The sequence below is a fragment of the Lissotriton helveticus genome, chromosome 1_2 (assembly GCF_964261635.1).
Source record: "Lissotriton helveticus chromosome 1_2, aLisHel1.1, whole genome shotgun sequence".
Taxonomy (NCBI): domain Eukaryota; kingdom Metazoa; phylum Chordata; class Amphibia; order Caudata; family Salamandridae; genus Lissotriton; species Lissotriton helveticus.
Window position 1 is genome coordinate 34,095,368 of NC_136058.1, and position 20,020 is coordinate 34,115,387.

A 20,020-nucleotide genomic window follows, 5' to 3' on the forward strand; every position below is an offset into this window, starting at 1 on the left:
TGCTCCCAGCGATTCCCTAGGCCCTAGGCCTAACCACTGCTCGAGTGGCATCTCTTATACCACTTGTTTAGTATATGGTTTGAGTGGCCACCCGCCCTCATCCATAATTGTGCAACTTGTATGTTTAAACAGTGCTTTTGATTTAACGCTTGTGCCCCTTTATTCATAAAGAATACTGGGGATTGTTTTTAGTAATAAACACATATATTTTTATAATATATACTTGTGTGGTGTCCTTTCATTTGATATTACAGGATTGTATGTGGTAAAACAGCTCGCTTAACACGACCTCTTAAGTTAAGCCTTTAGGCTGCTTAGTCCATGCTACCCCTAGGATAGCTTGTCTAATAAGGTTGACTTACAACCAGACACCATAAGGGATTGTTTGGTCTGATAATAGGTGGTTCCAGAATTGGAAACATCACCTATCAGGCCAACTTCTCACAACATGGGATTGAGTAACCTGTGGATTGATCCTGCTAACAACCCTTTTCCATCGAAAAAAGCCCTTAAAGAGTTATATTGGCTTTCAGTCTGACAAAAATATATTGCACAGATAAATACCTCCTCCCTGTCAGGAATGTTCCTCGAACATAAACTTGATCCGTCCCTAGAAGATTACTGGGATACTATCACTAAAATTAATGATAGGAAGTTATATCACCAGTTTAGGATCGGTTCCCTTCCATTAAGAACATTCACAAAAAAATGGAAAGGACAGGCGGACGAACAGTGCCTTTGGTGCACGGACCATAGGGAGTCAATCATCCACATATTTTTTGTATGTCTTGCCTATTCAGCCCCCGAACAAAATGGCTCAAACCTATCTGTCAAAATATTGGCACACAGGTGGAGCTAGATGCCTTAAGGATTTTTAGGACCGATACAAGGGAACCTTTGGTAATTGCGGTAGCAACATTTCTTGGTTGTATGTGGATTATTAGGGCTAACCATCAAGCTATGGTTAGATTCAGTATTGGCCTGATTTGTTTAAAGACATTTTAGGGCACTATATTTTATACACCAATACACGATGTAACATCTTAGGTAGCTGCACCCTTTTTTCTCTTTATTTTTGGTATAAAACTGTACTATGTGTATATATTGTACCAACTAATTGCTTTTAAAATTTGATATTTATTTTAGGATGGTTTTATTCCTATGTTTGTGTCTTTTATGATGAAATATTCGAAATAAAGACGTATGAAGTGAACTGAAAGGTCTCAAGTGTGTGCAACAAGGCTAAAGCATGTGTGCCAGGCTTAAGGGAAAGACCCAGGGGTTTCATATTATGCCAGCATAAATCCAAGCAGATCAATAGTCCAAGGGTTGTGAGAGGGTCACAAACTAGATACAAGGTTAGGATGGTAAAAGCCATACAAGCTACAAAGAAACAAAACAAAAAGCGGAATAGCTCACCTTAACCTGGGATGAAAACAATGCACTTACATGAATTTATGTGCATTTAATAAGAAACTATTAAAAAATAGATTTCACATTTCTTTTGGCAATGACTTCAATTAGCACAAAAAAATTCAAATAGCATTAAATAAAAGACTCACAGCTGTATTGAACACCCCCACCCCATCAAGACACATTCAAACTCCTCACCCATACTAACTCATACCCAACATCACTCAAACCATACACTAAAACTATCATCTAACACACCATATAAAGTATATCTTCCTTGTAATCCACCTTGCACATGTGGAAGGTTACACACACAGGAACAAAAGTAAAAATTCAACACACTGAGATTCGGAATACAACAGTACAATTTTGCAATGCGTTTTGTGTTATACAATATAAATTGGACACAACTTCTTTTAAATATGTAGAGATAAAGAAATAATTAATAAATATCTTCATCTATTGCTACAAATTGTGTATGCATTCATATAATTCTCTCCATATAAGTATAATGTCCTAGCGTTCCTGCTGTAACCAGCGTGGACTTGTGTTTCGGTGACCACCCAACTATGGGTTACACCTTGTTCACGGCGCGAAGGCAAGATGTTGCCGGATTCAAAGTGGCGCGAAGTACAGGTGAGAAAACCAGCAAAGGTAGTAATCCTACAAATAGAATGATAGCTCGGTCGAAAACTATGAAAGAACTAATTAACATACAGTAATTGGAGATCATATCAGCCATCAGTAAAGCCCGCTACATGGTCGATAATTCCATGTTAAAGTGACAAGTGCAATATATACAGATCCTCTTGCAAAAGGTGAGATAGAACAGTCCCAATCCAAAGATTCACTATGCACTGAAACATGTGTCCACGAAAAATAGATAAAGGATTAAAAATAAAAACCACCAAGAATCGACGGAACAAATGAAAAACATTGACATCGCGTGAGCATGCCAGGCAGACCATTCGTGGTAGACAGTACCAAATACCAAGTGGATAAACAAATAACTAGATGGTTTACACAGCTCACATGTATAACTGTCTAAAGAAGAGATCATACACCGCCTGTAAGATAGATGGGCAATCCCAAGGGCCCTAACTGTATGAAGATACCTCAAATCTAGAGGGAGAAGGCAGAACAAAATAATCAAATTATGTTATGTTATGTTATTTGGATTTTTTAAGCGCACAGCTGCCCCAGCTAAGGGGCGTCCCGGCGCTATATCTGAAAAGGTAATATAACTAACGACACAGAAAGAGTGAGAAGTGATTAATAAGAACAGGGAAAGAAATGAGTTTTGACAGCTTTCCTGAAAGCAAACAGGTCATCCAAAGAGCGAATGTGGGCAGGAAGTGCGTTCCATAGTTTAGAGGCCAAGACCGTAAACGATCGGCCCCCCAATCTACATTTTTGAAATCGGGGAACAAGTGCCAAATTTTGGCCAGCAGAACGAAGGCTGCGCGAGGGGATGTACAAAAGCAGAAGGTGCTGAAGAATGATAGGGGTGTCAGATTTAAGAATTTTGAATGCAAAGCAGAGGGCCTTGAACTCTATGCGCCTAACTACTGGCAGCCAGTGCAGACTGAAAATTGTGCTACGGGCTGAGCAGAAGCGCGGCAGGCCCACCAGGGCCCTAGTTGCCGCATTCTGCACCCGTTGAAGTCGCAGGACTTCCGCCTGGTTGGCGCCCAAGAGCCGTGAGCTCGCGTAATTGAGCCTCGATAGTACGCTAGCTTGGATCACCATCTGGCGGGTGGGGGCATCAAAAAATTTGAGGATAGGCCTCAAGCCACGCAAAATGCCGAAGCACATGGAAGCCACCTTCTTAGTGTGGAGCGAGACGGTTAGTTTGGAATCCAACCAGACACCAAGGTTTTTGAGTTCGGAGACAGGTTTTGGGGAAGGTCCCAGCTCCTTAGGCCACCATCTAGCACCCCACAGATCGGGATGTTTCCCCAGCACCATCACCTCAGTTTTGAGGGCGTTGAGTTGTAAACAGTTGGCCGTAAGCCAGCTAGCAACGGCCCTCAAACCATCCGCAAAGTTCGATGCCAGTTGGTCAGAGTCCCCGTTAAGGGCCACCGCCAACTGGGTATCATCGGCGTATGATACCATAGTGAGACCCCATCTCTTCGCAACCTCCGCCAAAGGTTGAACATAGAGGTTGAAGAGAGTGGGGCTCAACGCCGAGCCCTGCGGGACTCCTTGAGTGATGGCATGGGGCTTAGATCTAAACGGTGGCACTACAACCTGAAAGGATCGTTCCGAAAGGAACGATTGAAACCAATCCAACGCCCTGCCTGAAATACCTGCCTCACCAAGCCTTCGAATGAAAATGGTGTGAGATACAGTGTCAAAGGCGGCGCTGAGGTCCAAGAGGACCAGTGCTGCCGTTTGACCTGCATCTAGTACAGAGCGGAGATGTTCAACCATGAATCAAAGTGCCGTCTCTGTACTATGGCCAGGTCTAAATCCATTTTGTGTAGGATCTAGTAGATGTGCAGATGCCAGATGGTTTGTTAGGATGTTATTAACATGGGCCTCTGTAATCTTTGCCAACCAGGGAAGGAGGGAGATGGGTCGATAACTCTCCGGCTTCAACGGATCCAATCCAGGCTTCTTTATGATGGGCATGACACAGGCAGCCTTCCAACTAGGTGGAACTGAACCGATGGTGAGGGATTGCTCCACCAGATGGCGAATAGGAGGAAGGCAGAAGGACGCCGAGTCCATAAACTGGGCAGGTCTCAAAGGGTCATCCGGTGAGCCAGACTTGACCTTGGCCACTAGGAGATTAAACTCCTGCTCCGATGGTATGGAGAGAGAGGCCAAGCACTGAGAGGTACGCAATGTCAAAGTCGTACTGTCAGGGTCAGCTTTGGGAAAAGAGCAGTAGATGGCATTTACTTTTTTCCACAAAGAAGCTGGCTAACGACTCACAGTGGGCAAGGGAACAGATCTCCATAATAGGAAGTCTGTTCACTGTGAGCTCCTTCAAGACTTTAAAAACCAGTTTGGACAGGTTAGAACTCGCCTGGAACTCCCGTGCATAGTAGTCAGCTCGGGCCCGGCAGACAGCTCTGTGGTATGTCTTTACCTTGGCCAGGTAGCATACTTTCAGGTCTTTATCATAATTCTTTCTCCATGCTCTTTCGGCTTGTCGGCAGGCAGCTTTAATACACCTGAGTGCCTCCGTATACCAGGGATTAGGCTGAGAATGTCGATTCCTACTCCAGCCGGCTGGGATTAATACGTCAAGGACTTTAACAATCCAAGCGCAAAAGATGGTATACCCGGTTGCAACGTCATCCGTGTGAGCCAGAGGTGTAATGATCAGGAGACGATGAAAATCCTCCAATTTGAGCTTTTTCCAGGGCCGCCTGAAAGATGTTTTATCAGGCTTCCCAATAGATTGTGTCATCATTGAGACAGAAAGCTCAATGAGGTAATGATCACTCCATCCCATGGGTCTAGGGGGTGAGACCTCGGCCAGTTGAAGGTTTGTAAAGACCGGATCGAGGATATGACCTCCCTCATGGGTCGGATGACGGACCAGTTGGAGTAGCTGTACTGCTTCAAGGTCGTCCAGCAGACCTCTAACCACTGGTATCTCCATGGCATCGACGTGTATATTAAGATCGCCGATGATGGTAATGTTGCAGGAGAACAGAGAGAGAGAACTTACCAGCTCAGGAAGGGCTTTCCTGAAAGCACTATCACTCCCTGGAGGACGGTAGATCAAAAGACCTGACAATGTTTGATGCTGACCAATGCTGATGGAAAAATGGGCACACCCTGCGCCGGCCAAGTCCATAGGCTTCCAGGTGCAAGTGAAGCAAGTTTTAAAAGCCACGGCTATGCCTCCGCCTCTCCCCTTACGATTTAGTGTATGGATTGCGTAGCCCGGAGGGAGGGCTAGATTAATAATGGCCGTATCCTCATCACCTAGCCAGGTCTCCGTCATGAAGAAGACATCAGGGCCTTCTAAGGAGATAAGTTCATAGATATCTCGATGATGTTTCGACAGGGATCTGACATTGTGGTGCCAAAGTTTAACGGCACTGGGGGGTGAAAGTTCCTTCTTACAATGCGGCAGTAACTGGCTGGGGGCCATCATCGGTGCTGATAGTTCCCACCATCCACATGGGCAAGTATGAGGGCCGCACAGGGGATGCTGAGCAGAGTGCGAACATAAGGGCAGACATCGCCTGATCGAATGAAGAGCCTGACTGGAATACTGATAAATCATACTTGCGGCACGATAGTGTCCTGCCGCGTCCTGCGTCTCCCTTGCGCGGACGAGCGCAGACGAGCAGACTCTGGCTTGACTCAGGCGCGAGTCAGGCGCTACCGCTGCGCGAGTGGAGTGAGCTGTAAGTAGGAGCGCTCTAGTGCTCCGTTTGGAGACCAGGTGAGGCACCTGGTCTCCAAACGGAGCACTAGAGCGCTGAGTCAAGTGGCACACTGAGAGAACAGCACCCCCAATATGGCGGCTAGGCGCCACAAGTAGGCAATAGCAACACGAAGAACTCCGCTCTACAAGCGGTGGGGGGCACAATTAAAGTGCAAGTCTGTGGGCGCGGTAACAATGTTAAAAACAGGGACTAAGAAATGAATTTAAACAGAAATAGAAAAAAGCGGTAAATTACAAGACCAAGAAGCAATATTTCAACAAGTATGGACTCCTTTTCTCTGAGTTCTTGAAATAATTGCCTCTCATTGGTTTTCTTACCTTCCTATTTCCTTTTTAACTTCTCAAGTCCTATTTCTATTATCCTGGGTAAGGAGGTCTCACTTCTGGATCCCCCCCACCTCACTTTTCTTTATCTATCCATTCTTCCATTTCCTTATTCACTTATCTACTCTCTCAAATATGTATTCACTTATTTATTTATCCATTTATTTACCCATTATAATTTTATTATTAATTATTAATTTATCTACTTTATTATTTAGCTATTTTTTACCCTTTATGAACTTCCATCACTCATATGTATGTATAGATAATTCTTCATATTATATACACAACATATTTTACTATTTCTAAATTATATTTACCCATCCCATTATTTACTTTGTCCAACTTTTTCCCATGATTCTATCTAGCCAGAGTTAGACTAACATACAATGTTCACTATTCTCCTTTTCTCTTCTTTACACTTTGTCTTTTATTTTCTTTCTCCTATTTCCTCCCCTTTCCTTTACTATATGCACGTTTTTTCTTCTTCATATTATACTATATATGTTAAATACCTAGACTTTTATGGGTCTACTATAATGTATTATACTTTTATTAATGTATGTACCTTTAATCTCTCAATAAAGAATTACGACACAGAAAACAAGCTTTCCTTGAGGAGCTGGTCATGGAAAATCTAGTGCCAAAGAAGGAACCCTACCTTCGATCGGGATCATCTGTTTCTGGGCAGATATGTATATATAAATATGTTTTCCCCAGGCCCTAAGGCTCTAGACCAATCGTGATGTGGATAATCATTCAGAGCCACTACCTGGCGTCAAAGGGAGAACCTCAGAGATGAAGCTAACAGAATGGGTAAACAAGGAACAACTGTGAATACCACAGATACAACAGACGCCCACTAAGCAGGCATAAAATGATCACGTCTTAATAGTAGAAGATGTTATGCGCCACATAGGGCCCAAAAAATATAAAGTTCATAGCGTATCTACAGCGATAGGCGCCCATGCCTAAATGGAACGGTGAAAGCAAAAGAGAACATTCTGAGCTTGAGTATTAAAAAGCATTTACAATGCAATGGTCTCGGCATTATTAAAGGTAGAGCTGTTGGCATTGCTCATGACTTTTTTTTTCTTTTTTTTTAAAAACATAAATACATTGTATTGTCATTTACAATAGCAATAGGTGAGCATTAGAGAGTAGTAGAGAGTATTCGCGGACACAGAGCCGCGCACACACACAGAGCCGCGCAGACACACACAGACAGAGCCACGCACACACACACACAGACAGAGCCACGCACACACACAGACCGAGCCGTCTGTCTGTGTGTGTGTGTGTGTGTGTGTGTGTCTCTATGTCCGGGAATATTCTCTACTACTGTCTAATGCTCACCTATGGCCATTGTAAATGACAATACCATTTATGTATGTTTTAAAAGAAAATGAAAAAAAATGTTATCAGCAATGCAAATAGCTCTACCTTTAATAATGCCGATACCATTGCATTGTAAATGTTCGTTTTTTAAGCGGGCTGCTTCATTTCCAATAGTGTTGCTGTTCGATCCACATGTAAACTAAAACATGACCCAGTTCACTGCTTTTATCAAAGTCCATTATTTTTTACACTTGATGCATAAAAACTAGCATTGACAAGGCCTATGGTTTTGGCATTTGAATAGCGCATACACAAAATGTTTTTTCGAAGCATCCCTAACACACAACGCAGATATTGCATAGGTAGTAGCAGTGTAGGTTTTTCTAACACAACACAAGTGTACTCAAAAAATTGGAGTGTGGGTGAATGCGTGTGAGCGTATAAGAAAGTGTGTTTGACAGAGTGAGTGCATTTATGGGTGTGTGTTAGGTTAACAACTTAGCAAAGTGCAGAGATTTAATATCATGTGGAGATGTTGGAATTTCAGTGCTAACGGATAGCCACACTGATCCAGAACAATGGATCTGCCCCCCCCCGTCCCTCCAAAAAAGGGAATAATTAAGCGCACTGAGCATCATAATAAGAACCGCCCTGAGGTGTAGGTCCTTTGTTATCACCACCCGCACCTATAGCAACTGAAACAGTCTGAATTTAGAAGATGAAAAGAAGGCCTTGTGCCGGTGCCTCTGTCCCCGTGCAAAGCCAGTCTGTGGTTCATGGTCAAAAGCCCCCAGTTGATATATTGTTGAGTCTCGAACCTCACTGAAATTGGCACCCATGTAATGGATGTATCGAGTCCCCTATTACAATAAATGGATCCGAACTGGCATCACCGTCAGGACTTATTAAATGTACATGGTGTGCAGGACTTACTGACCATATGTTTGACAAATATAAGGTGACTATGGAACAGTAGGAAAACTTTAGAAAAGTTGCTGAGTGAGCATGGGACACTACACATTATTTCTCATAAATATTGTAGAATTGTTTGACTGAGCTCAGTTTCTCTGACATGTGGGAACAGTTCATAAAAGGCGCTTAAGTAGAATGGGCATTTGGCGCAGCTGATTATAGAGTAGGCATGGAATGTCAGGTAACATGTATAAGCAGTGGCGTGAATATGTGACATAAGACACAGTTATCGCAGTGGGTAAGGAAGAGGAATCAGGGGGCTTTATAAATTATGTTGTGAGAAATTAGTACAGATATTAGAGAGGGTGTCCGTTTTAAAAGAGCGTTGAGCTTGGGACATAGGGGCCGTTTATATTTAATTATATTTAATTGTGTGAATCTCAATCCGTTTCTTTCACCTTACGGAATCCAATGGCGACCTTCAAAACAATTAATGTGTGTCCTAGTCTATATGTTTGTCCGTGTTTTCTTTTTCTTTTTTCTTTTTCAGGGTTCCTGGACCTTATTTTTGGTTTGTCGTTACCCTTCTGTGTAATAACACAGTTTTTCCTGAACATGTGTTCCAATTTAGACATTATGTTTTATATGACTTTTTGTTTATTCACAGGTTCTGTATAACGCCAATTGGGCGCAACAGACTTAATAACAGATAGGTACATTTCACTATATTTATTTTTTGTAGAGCACACTTTGACATCTACATATACATGTGAGTAAGGTGAGGATAATCAGTGCACATCCTCGTCCTGAAGAAGGAGTCTTTAACTCCGAAACATGTCGACGCACTTTTGAGGTTGACATACCATAATCAGTAAACAACCTCACCTGCACTTTTTTAATGATACCAGCCGAGGACTTAATAAAGAGTTTTTGTTTCTTTCCTACGAGCCAGGTATTTTTTAACCAACACTTTCACCTCACTACTCACACACTATTACTCCACACACACCAACACATAGTTCACCCTCAGTGCTCCTACGTAGTCGTGAGTCGTAGCACGCCGCATTCCGTAGAGGTTTGCGAAGACCCCGATGATGAAGCATGACACCAAGGGGCCTTTTGGTGTGTGAGGGGTATTTAAACAACACTGTTTGCTCCCCACCACTGTAGGGATCACTGACACTATCCTAGTGGATTCTCTTTGTTTATACATATTGCTAGGGGAGACAGAATTCACTTCTCCCTCTCCCTCCCCCTTTTGTTAATTACCAGGTTTGAGGTATACCATGTAGCCAGAGCTATCACAGCACATGAAACTCGTGGTGATTCACGTTGGAGCATGCTCAAGTGAAGTGTTTCTCAGAAGGCCTCTGACAGAAGGCTGGGGATGCTCAAGGTGGATCTTCAACAGGGCCCTGAGGGCCTGAGACCATTCAGTCAGTAGATTTTTTTTTTTTTTAAAAGCGCCATAGGCGCACACAACTTGACTCTACAACTCACCCCGAGGTGCTCCCTCCAAACTAAACTATGGAACGCCCTAGACGCATCCAACCTTGTTTTCAAACCCTCATGAAGTAGAGGTGAAAGGTCCCAAGTTCTACGCCTCCTTTATTGTCAGGGAATCCATGGAACCATGTTAGAATTAATTATTAATACACCCCTTTGTTGAGAACTGACCACTATGGCGGCTCCCCACATTTCTCCTTGTCAGTTTCCCCCGTTTCAATTTTAATTGAACGTCTTCATTTACTTTTCGGTAGAAGAACTACAAAACTCCTACAACAAGTTAATGACAAAGCAACTAAAAATCATACCAGGCAATAGCTATGCCTCAAGGATGACTGTTAGCTGATAGCCACCACTGATTAAAATGTAGGCATAATGCCAAGTACAACGGTAAGAATCGGTTTATGTAAAAAATTATTTGGATGTTAATGTCATTTATCGACAAGCATGGATGATACTCATTCTAATGGGAGGTGTAATACCGGAGGTCATTCTGTATTTTGGTTGTATTTCTAATAAAATTACCCAATATAAATGATTTGAAATCAAAAAGTGCCACAAGGTCTTTTGGAGCACAGAAAGCCTGGTTTCTGACACCTTTCCACACAAGAACAGTACTGGTGAACAGACTAGACACCTCCACAGGTCACAAAAACTCTAATGCTATAGTAACTTTTCATGCACGATTTCTCGGGAACCCCGGTTTAGGACAGGAAACCCATGGCCTGGCACACTGGTGTCTATGCTTGTAAGGAGGATTAGGTACACAGTACACCTCAAGCAACTGCCTGGAGAAACAAAACATCAGCCTATCATGGATATTCCTGATGAAAGGCCAGGCCACCCCAGGGTTCTTTCATGGGATAGGAAAAGCTTGCATTGTACCCCAATACCATGGTCTGCATTATGTCCAAATAGTTGGGCCCTGGGTGACAGCCTGAGAACACGGCTACATGACAGTCGGATCAAAGGAGTTTACATACTTTATTATTCCTTCCTCTGAAATCACAAAAATTCCTGAGTAAGACCACACCTGCAATTTCAGCGTAATAAATCACATGATGCATTATAGCCCTCACTAAAAGAGATGCAGAGGGTACAGGCGCATGGGAGAATTTTCTGCCAAGCAATCGTGTTCTTGTGGGGTTCAGTGTGTGACAAATGGAACACACACAAATTCCGTGAAGCTGCCTCTCCAAGCGTAGAGTCCAGAGTGTGAGGATACTGCCAATGTATAACAAAACTACCCTCTTGCCAAGCAAAGAAAACCCAATGAAACAATTAAGAATAAAGATCCATGCAAAAATAGCCAGCTCTAAGCAAAAGTGTGGTTTTCCCTCACTTGGGAGAGAACGTTTGGGGACCCTGAAAATTGAGTTTACAGTCAGGACTTCCATGGACATTAGATGAACCAACCTTAAGTATGTAAAGCTGATCCCATTCTTTTGTGACCGGGGGCAATATTTCATGAGTGTGGAGTAGGGGACTATATGTACCAGTGAACACTCTTCCACTCCTGTAAATGCTTTGTCATTAGGAAAAGGACCAAAAACGGCATCAAATATGATCGGTTTAACTTGGAAAACTGATGATTTAGGCCAAATGATATTTGAATGAACTGGTGACTGCTCTATCAATCATTAATAGAATATCTCTATCAATAACAATGGCAAATACAAATCTGCCAACATTTCTCTTGATCTGCAGTTGCTTACAGTACCTCTGCAATTGTTTTCCCAAATGTCTTCCTTTCCAAGGCATATTTTGTAGCTTCATCCAATGCCCTCTGTGCCAATCCAACAGCACCAGCTGCAACCTGAAATTATGATCAGAGTTGAAAAAGCAGACACTTTCATGATAACAAATATTAGAGAAAAAAGGCAGGCGTTACTCACTGGAGGCCTGGTTTTATCAAAGGCTCCCATAGCAATTTTAAAGCCCGATCCCTCAGCAATTAAGACATTCTCTGCTGGAACTCTCACATCTTCAAAGACAATCCCTCGAGTATCTGAGCATCGCTGTCCCATATTCAGCTCCTGAAAGACATTTTAAACTGTTGATTTGTGAAGGATTGTAGGACAATCGGGTTCAATTTTCTTTATGATGGTTTTTAAAAAAAAATCTTTATGGTTTTCATTGTTAGCATTGGTAAAACTATGTTGTTCTTTTAAATTATATTGGATTTTCTCAGAGGTTAAAAAAAAACCATTTATTTAAAACAAAAAGTCCCAATTCATGGAGTTTATGCATTTTTCACATCAAATATCAGAGGAGTAAACACAGAGAAGGCTGGTTTAGAGTCATTCAATGGCTTCAGAGCAGCATTCTTATACTAAGTACCTACAGATCTGTACACAATAATTTAGTTGCCATAGAAAGTGGAGCTATGTAATAATGCCCAAGCTGATGGAAAATCCAGCATAAACCCCCCCCCCAAAAAACAAATAGAGGACTTCTAGTATAGTCATAGTGTGTACTATTTCAAGCCAATACATCATTTGCCAGCAATGTCCAGCGTAATAAGTTAAGTATTCAGATTGTTTTTCGGTTTTGAAAGTATGAGTCACAATAACTAATTATTCATAATTCTGGAGTGCACCTTGAAACTTCAAAAGGAAATTATTCAGTTCTCCCCAAAAAGTATGGGTTACCAGGCACTCCCACCTTGTGTTAAAAAACGATCCCTGTATATCACCACTTTCTGGGCACTCAGTACTACCCATTGTCTATATTATTCACGATCAAGAGGGTCAAGTACACTGTAGTAAAGTGGGCTTCTGTTGCAGTAGCCCCCACTTTTTGCCAGATTACTGATTCACTTTCACTTGATGTGCCCTGGGTCCCTGCCACTCAGGTTCCCAGGATCTATGTTCTTTACCCAAAACTAACCCAATTGGCATCTCTGGCCACAGGTCAGCCCCTGGTAAATGGTACAACAGGTTCCAAGGGCACTGTGACCAGGGAAGACCTCTAAGGGCTGCAGCACGTATTGTGCCATCCTTAGAGGCCCTACACCCCCCCACCCCACTGCCAATGCCTACTGAATGACAACCAGGTAGGAGTTAATTTATTAATCAGTCGGGTGGTCTCAACCTGGCAGATGTAAAGTTCACCGTCAGGCAAAGGAGAATACACCATTCACCAGAAAATAAATCTGGCCCTTAGTTGGCAAGCAAAACTTATTTAGCTGCCTTCATTCAATAGGCCCACATAGCGATGTAGATTTGAGATTCAAATGCAGGACCCAGGCCTGTTCCCATCCTAATGTGAAAGCATGATTGGAGGACATATGCTCAGGCCCCATAATTGGAGGACGAATGTCCAGGCCCCCAATGTACAACACTCTTATGGCCTAGTCTGGTTCTAGTAATTAGAATGGCATCGGCCAAGTCTGATTTGATCTTCCTTAAACGCGAGATAGGAGAGGTAGCTGTGAAAAGGAGCCCTTCCATCCATTAAGGCCAGAACAAGTCTCCTAGTGGGTGTTTTGGTTGACACTGTTGTCTAGCCAAGGTGTATCCCACTGCTCCATGATGCCCAAGGGCCACCTAGAGACGAAGATACAACACATGGCCTACCAAATGATGCTTCTTCAAATCGTAGGCTCTAACATTCATAATCCTGACCAGGTGGCTGGGGACCAGGAAGATATTCTGCTGGTCCAGTCACCTCCAAAGGTATAGCGTCTACTGACCCTGGATTCAGGTTCCTACTTTACACTGCTTGCAAGGACCTGCACCAGATTCTCTTTGATGGAAGACAGCAAGACTGTCTTGTGCAGACAGATTGCCGACGCTCCAGAACTGGATTTGGAGTTATGTTATGTTATGATAAAAGAAATTTCTTAAGCGCACTAACACCAATTGGTTTCTTGGCGCGGTCAGTGATAGAGGATATGACAAGGGAAACAGGCGACCGAGATTTATTGGAATGCTTGCTGGAAAAGCCAGGTCTTTAAGGCTTTCCTAAGTGACAGAAGGTCAGGGCAGTGCCGGATGTCCAAGGGGAAGATGTTCCACAGCCGTGGGGCCAGTGATCCGAATCTGCATCCGCCCGTGCGTTTGCGCTTAAAAGATGGTATCTGAAGTAAGCCTTGATTGACCGAGCGCAGATGTCTAACAGGGGCATACTTTATGATAAGTCTCTCGATGAATTTGGGACATTTACAGTGTAGGGCTTTAAAAATCATGCAGCCAGCTTTGAAGGTACTGCGCTGAGTTGGCCACAAGAATGAGACTGTGACCAGGCCAGCAAATAGAGTGAAACCTGTGCTTGAATACAAACTCTTCTTGTGCTCTGCAATGTATAGTTTTGCTTCCTGATCCTCGATTTACTTGGGATGCACGAGAAACATGAGCATACTTGCTGTACGAGTTATGTTTAGAGCCGAAGGACCACAGACAACTCGAGCGGCCTTGTGACTGATCACAGCTTCCTGCAGTGTGTGCACAGTTTCAATCCTGTCATTTGTGGTGGGCACATCATTCCCCAGCACAATGAGAAAAGTGTTGGAGTTGATGGAAAACCGACAAAGTTGGGAGTAGAATACCAGATCCATGTCAAAGGGTGCAGGAACAAAGCTACTGACATCAGTGTGCATGGGTGTCACTACATGCGGCTCCGGTCCCTCTGGGGTGGTATGGCGCCAAACCAGAGCGCCACCTACTGGCAAAGGAGCATTTCTGAAGAACTGTCTAGATCCAGTCTAATGCCTGAGGGTTTTCTAAAGGTGAGGAACCTACAGTTAGAAGTAGCAGTCAGAACATTTGTTTCAGTTGCAGGTTGGAAGAGGCAATATCTCTGGGACATGTAGCATCTGGATTTGAATAGTTTATTTAAGGATGGAATTGTAAACTTGACTACAGACTGCTTTAGCTACCTGGCAGGTCTCATGTCACAACATATATTTACAAAAGGGACTTTATAGTCAGCCCTCTATTGCACTGGCTAGTTTAAATGAATTTCATTTTAGACTGAGTCAATGGCATACCTCTGAGATTAAAAGAATGAATTAAAAAAAATGAAGCATATTTCTATAATATATATATATATCACTAGATTATCTGTCTATATATATATATATATATATATATATATATATATATATATATATATATATATATATATATATATATATCATCCCAAAGTGCTCCTGAGCACAAAGACGCTACTCCTGGAGGAAAGTTCAACAGAACCTTTATTTGAAAACCGCCACAGCAAATATCGGGGAATTTTTTTAATTAATGGACAAATCACATGGCCTCCACTGAGAGGGAAGTACAGTGGCTACTGCAACACCCAGCATGCAACTCACTGGGGAGTGCATGCAAAGGGAGAAAATGGGTTGCAGGGCGTTCCAGGATTGTTCAGGCCCCACCCTACGATTAAGGTGATTTTTCATCGAAACGCGTCAGGGATTGACTAAACGAATCAGGAAAAGCTGTGGCGGTTTTCAAATAAAGGTTCTGTTGAACTTTCCTCCAGGAGTAGCGTCTTTGTGCTCAGGAGCACTTTGGGATGATATATATATATATATATATATTACCTACTGGCGGTCGCCAGTAGGTATATATAGTTAGGATTTTTTCTCTATGGGATTTTTGAAAATTCTATGTCTAATAACTTTGGCGTTTGTGGACGGAATTGGCTGAAATTTTCAGGAAAATGGCACATTTTGTTTCTGAGCAGCCCTTGAAAATTTGGGGGGGGGGGGTGGGGGGTTCGTCAAGGGGGGAACGAGAAAAAAGGGGGGTCCCAAAACGTGTTTTTAACATTGAGTTTTCCATAGGGCGGTTGGCCTCACTTTTAGCCCGAACGGCTGAATGGATTTGCACGAAACTTGGCAAAATTGTAGGGACTGGTAGCCCGATGTGCCTTTGCTAGGTCTCAATATATGTGCTCCAGTGGATTTTGAGAAATTAACGTTCAAAAAAAGATATATATCTGTAACAGCGGACCGGGCAGCGCTCCGGTTCGCGGACTTTACGCGTAACAGAACTTCGCGTAGCGAAGCTGATTGGCTCTCCGGCGTCTGTAAACATTGCAAACAGTCCGTAGCGGCCGCCATCTTGTCTCTCGGTAGGATCGAGAGACAAGAGGAGGCCAAAGCGAAGGGGCAAATGACCATAAGGGGGCATAGTAGATCCTCCTTGACCTCTTAGGTTTGATGTGGAGGTTTTAAAAGGGCCCCGCGGGGAAAAAAAAAAATAATAATAATAAAACGGCTAAATGGATTTGCACGAAACTTGGCAAAATTGTAGGGACTGGTAGCTCGATGTGCCTTTGCTAGGTCTCAATATATGTGCTTCAGTGGATTTTGAGAAATTAACGTTCAAAAACAAGATATATATCTGTAACAGCGCTCCGCTTCGCGGAGATAAAATTATATCTGTATTACCTAGCTGTTGCTAACACCAGTTAGCGACGGCTAGTAGGAGATAGCGACCATCTTGGGCCCCACTTTGCATGTGAGTGATATTTATCACTAATGACATGCAAAGTGGGCATGCCAAGATGTTAGCGACTGGAAACAGTCGCTAACATCGCTATCTCCTATTATCAACTTTTGGAAATATTCGAGATAAGCGCGAATATCTCCAAAAGCTAGCACCTGCCCTGAGCAGTTCTTAGCCATGTTATCCAATGGGAGGTGGATAACATGGCTAAGAGCATTAGCTCGGTAATGCATGAATATCGCTGAGTTTTCAGCGATATTAATGCATTGCGGTCGTTTATTATCGTATTTGCGATAAACCTTGATAATAGCAAGGTTTATCTGCGATAATTTCTGACGATGCTTAGCGGTAAAAAAATCGTTGCTAAGCATCGTTAGGGATAAATATCGCTTAACTTTGGTAATATGCCCCAACGTCTGTTAACGTTCGATTCGAAGGAAATCAGGAAGTGTTGAAAAACATTGTCTGCGCCATCTTGTCTTTTTTCAAATGCCACACTTTTGTCGTGCACGGCAGCCATTTTAGATGCCTTGACCAGACCCACTCTGTGCACGCTGTCGATCCTTAGCATGGCTCCCCACCCTCGCAAGCATCTCCCCCAGGCAGTGGTCACCCCCGCTCTCTGTCTTATGCATGGGTAATAAACCTCCCCCCATCTGCGCTGCTCTTCCCTGAGAATCACACCCTGTGCCCGCCCGACACCTCCCTTTCGCCCTATTCACTACCGCACCCTCTGACACTCCTTTTCCTCTGTGTCCGATTGTCCAGGCTGGTCCTAGGGTATCAGCTAGCCCTGCAGATGTAGTTTATGGCCCCAGCTGTAAAGAATCACCCCTCTTCAAAGGAGTTATAGTAGATCAAGGCCCACACTCGATGAGATCCGTCACAGCAGACGCGTTCCTATTATCTGAAAACCATCCTGTATTGTGATTGGGGAGGGGACCGAGCCTGAAGCGGAAGATTCCAGGGATGACTCTTTGTACATCAAAGTTTTTACAATTATGTGTCACATTAAAAATATATAGCACTCCGACAAAGTAGTAAGATTATAAAACTTTAATAACTTATAAATATATACAAGAAAACAAAAATAGTAATAACATATAAACATTTTTAGGGAAAAACAACGAAGTAGCGGTCGGCTGTGCGAATAGTCCCAACGCAGCACAACGTCCAGATTTCCGGCGTGGGGCGTCGCGGGGGGTGGGTCATCAGTAGCAAACTGTTGTGCGAATAGTTCCAAGGCAGCAGAACGATGGCACCAAGGTGATGTCCAGTAAGTTGCCGCACTGGTTTTGGTATCCTACAATGCTGCTCCGAATAACGGCGTGGGGCGCCCCGGGGGAGGCGGCGTGAACGGGCCTCTCCAGGTGGAGTGTCATCTGTTGTAGTGGGGCGCCCCTTTACCGTTTCAGTTGCCATTCCGTCCGTTTTTGGTCCACTGTGTCAAAATCCGCCATTCAGCTGAGTTGCGCCCACTCTTGCGGTGCAGCGATAGGCGGCTGTCACAGGACTCTCAAAATGGCCGCAGGCTCTTTCCTTTTTGGGCCTGGTCCACTGAAATGGCCCTGGGACACCTTGGAAATCGGACGCTTGTCTGCTAGGTCTTGGACCCCATTCTCGAAAGCGTCCCCTCCGCCTTGAGGATTCATCAAAAGTTTTGGGGGCCCCCCCGACTCCTGTAGGCTTCTGGTGGGGAGCGGTTGCCATGATTGCTCGCGGAATGACCACGACGGAGCTACGAGATGGTGGTGCTCTCATGCTGACGCCAGCTTCAGTCTGAAACATCCAGAAACAAGGTGGGGCTTTCATCGTTTGGGAAAAAAAAAAAGTTTTCATCCAATGAAAAGTGTTGTTTTTAGGTCATATGATCAAGCCTTCCATCATTAGGAAACCAAAAGTAAAATGAACCAATGAAAAGTTTTATAAACAAGTCACATGACCTGTTATGCGGCATAGGGTATAAAATGCGGAGAAAATACGTTGGCACGTGAGGCGGCGTCAGTAGCGGACCGATGTGCGAATAGGCCGAAGGCAATACAACGCGCCAAGATCCGGATGGCACCGAGGTGGTGTCCAGCAAGTTGCAGCACTGGTGTGGCCATCCTACAATGCTGAAAGTCGGCGTGGGGCGCCCCGTTGGCCTGTGAGTTTGTGTCAGTAGCGGACCGATGTGCGAATAGGCCGAAGGCAGCACAACGCGCCAAGATCCGGATGTCACCGTGGTGGTTTCATAGTTGAGAGGCACTTCATCTGCAGTGGGGCGCCGAGACCCGGATGGCACCGAGGTGATGTCTAGCAAGTTGCTGTACTGGTGTGGTCATCCTACAATGCTGAAACTCGGCGTGGGGCGCCCCATTAGCATGTGAGATGGCGTCAGTAGCGGACCGATGTGCGAATAGGCCGAAGGCAGCACAACGCGCCAAGATCCGGATGTCACCGTGGTGGTTTCATAGTTGAGAGGCACTTCATCTGCAGTGGGGCGCCGAGATCCGGATGGCACCGAGGTGATGTCTAGCAAGTTGCTGTACTGGTGTGGTCATCCTACAATGCTGAAAGTCGGCGTGGGGCGCCCCATTAGCCTGTGAGATGGCGTCAGTAGCGGACCGATGTGCGAATGGGGCCAAAGGCAGCGCAACAATATTTTCTGAAGAGAAGACATCAAAAGGCGCTGAGATTCCAAGATCCGGATGGCATCGAGGTGGTGTCTAGCAAGCTATGCAGTTGAGTTGTGTGCGCACTTGCGGCGAATAGGTCGAAGGCAGCATAACAATGTTTTCTGAATAGAAGACACCACAAGGCGTTGAGATTCGGTTACCACCGAGGTGATGTCTAGCAAGTTGCCGCACTGGTGTGGCCATCCTACAATACTGCTCCGAATAACGGCGTGGGGTGCCCGAAGGGGGGGGGGAGGCGGCGTGAACGGGCCTTCCTAGGTGGAGGCTCGTCTGCTGTAGTGGGGCGCCCCTTTACCGTTTCAGTTGCCATTCAGCTGAGTTTCGGCTGCTCTTGATGCTACAGCGACAGGCGGCTGCAACAGGACTCTCAAAATGGCGGCCTGTTCTTTGGATTTGGGCCTGGTCCACTAAAATGGCCCTGGGACACCTTAGAACTCGGACGCTCGATTTTTTTTCCTTTCCTGTACATGCAAAAAAAGGTAAATGCCCGGTACGTTACACGCTTCATCTGCCACGATGAACTCTCCAGAGGAACCGAAAAAAAATATAGTTATGGTAACTATACCATGCATCGTCATATGGAGAGGTGGCACCAATTAATTATAGTGCTGCATAAAAGAGAGATTTGGAGGAGAACCCCTGACCTGCTAGTACATTCATCAAAGAAGTGGCACTGACAGCATCAGAGGCAAGGGAAACGGTCCCAAATATTTAGAAGAACTTTGGAAAGATTAAAATGACATGTTTAGATTGTGGCAAATTAATTTCATGTGGACAGATGAGTGTTACTCTAATAAATACAGCATATGAACATCATCATAGTCGATGGTTGGTAGAGACATTTTGACTATATCCTGGACCTGCCCGTCCTCGCCCAAAATGGCGCCGGAATAAATGGGACTCGTAACTCCTTGTTGTGTACTGGTTGCAGAACCTTGAAATCACGAGATACGTATGCAGTTTTGAAGCACATGGCG

At 44.2% G+C, this 20,020-nt stretch overlaps 1 protein-coding gene across 2 annotated transcripts in view; it reads right to left on the bottom strand.

The window, feature by feature from the left end:
* The window catches only part of ACADM (acyl-CoA dehydrogenase medium chain), a 227,167-nt gene that overhangs the window by 57,593 nt on the left and 149,554 nt on the right, over positions 1-20,020 (bottom strand). For both annotated transcript variants that reach the window (XM_078668541.1, XM_078668536.1), the window contains exons 9-10: positions 11,806-11,946; positions 11,631-11,726 (exon numbers count right to left, since the gene is read on the bottom strand). In XM_078668541.1, the coding sequence (XP_078524667.1) occupies positions 11,631-11,726; positions 11,806-11,946 (237 nt within the window). The remainder of the gene's footprint in view (positions 1-11,630; positions 11,727-11,805; positions 11,947-20,020) is intronic.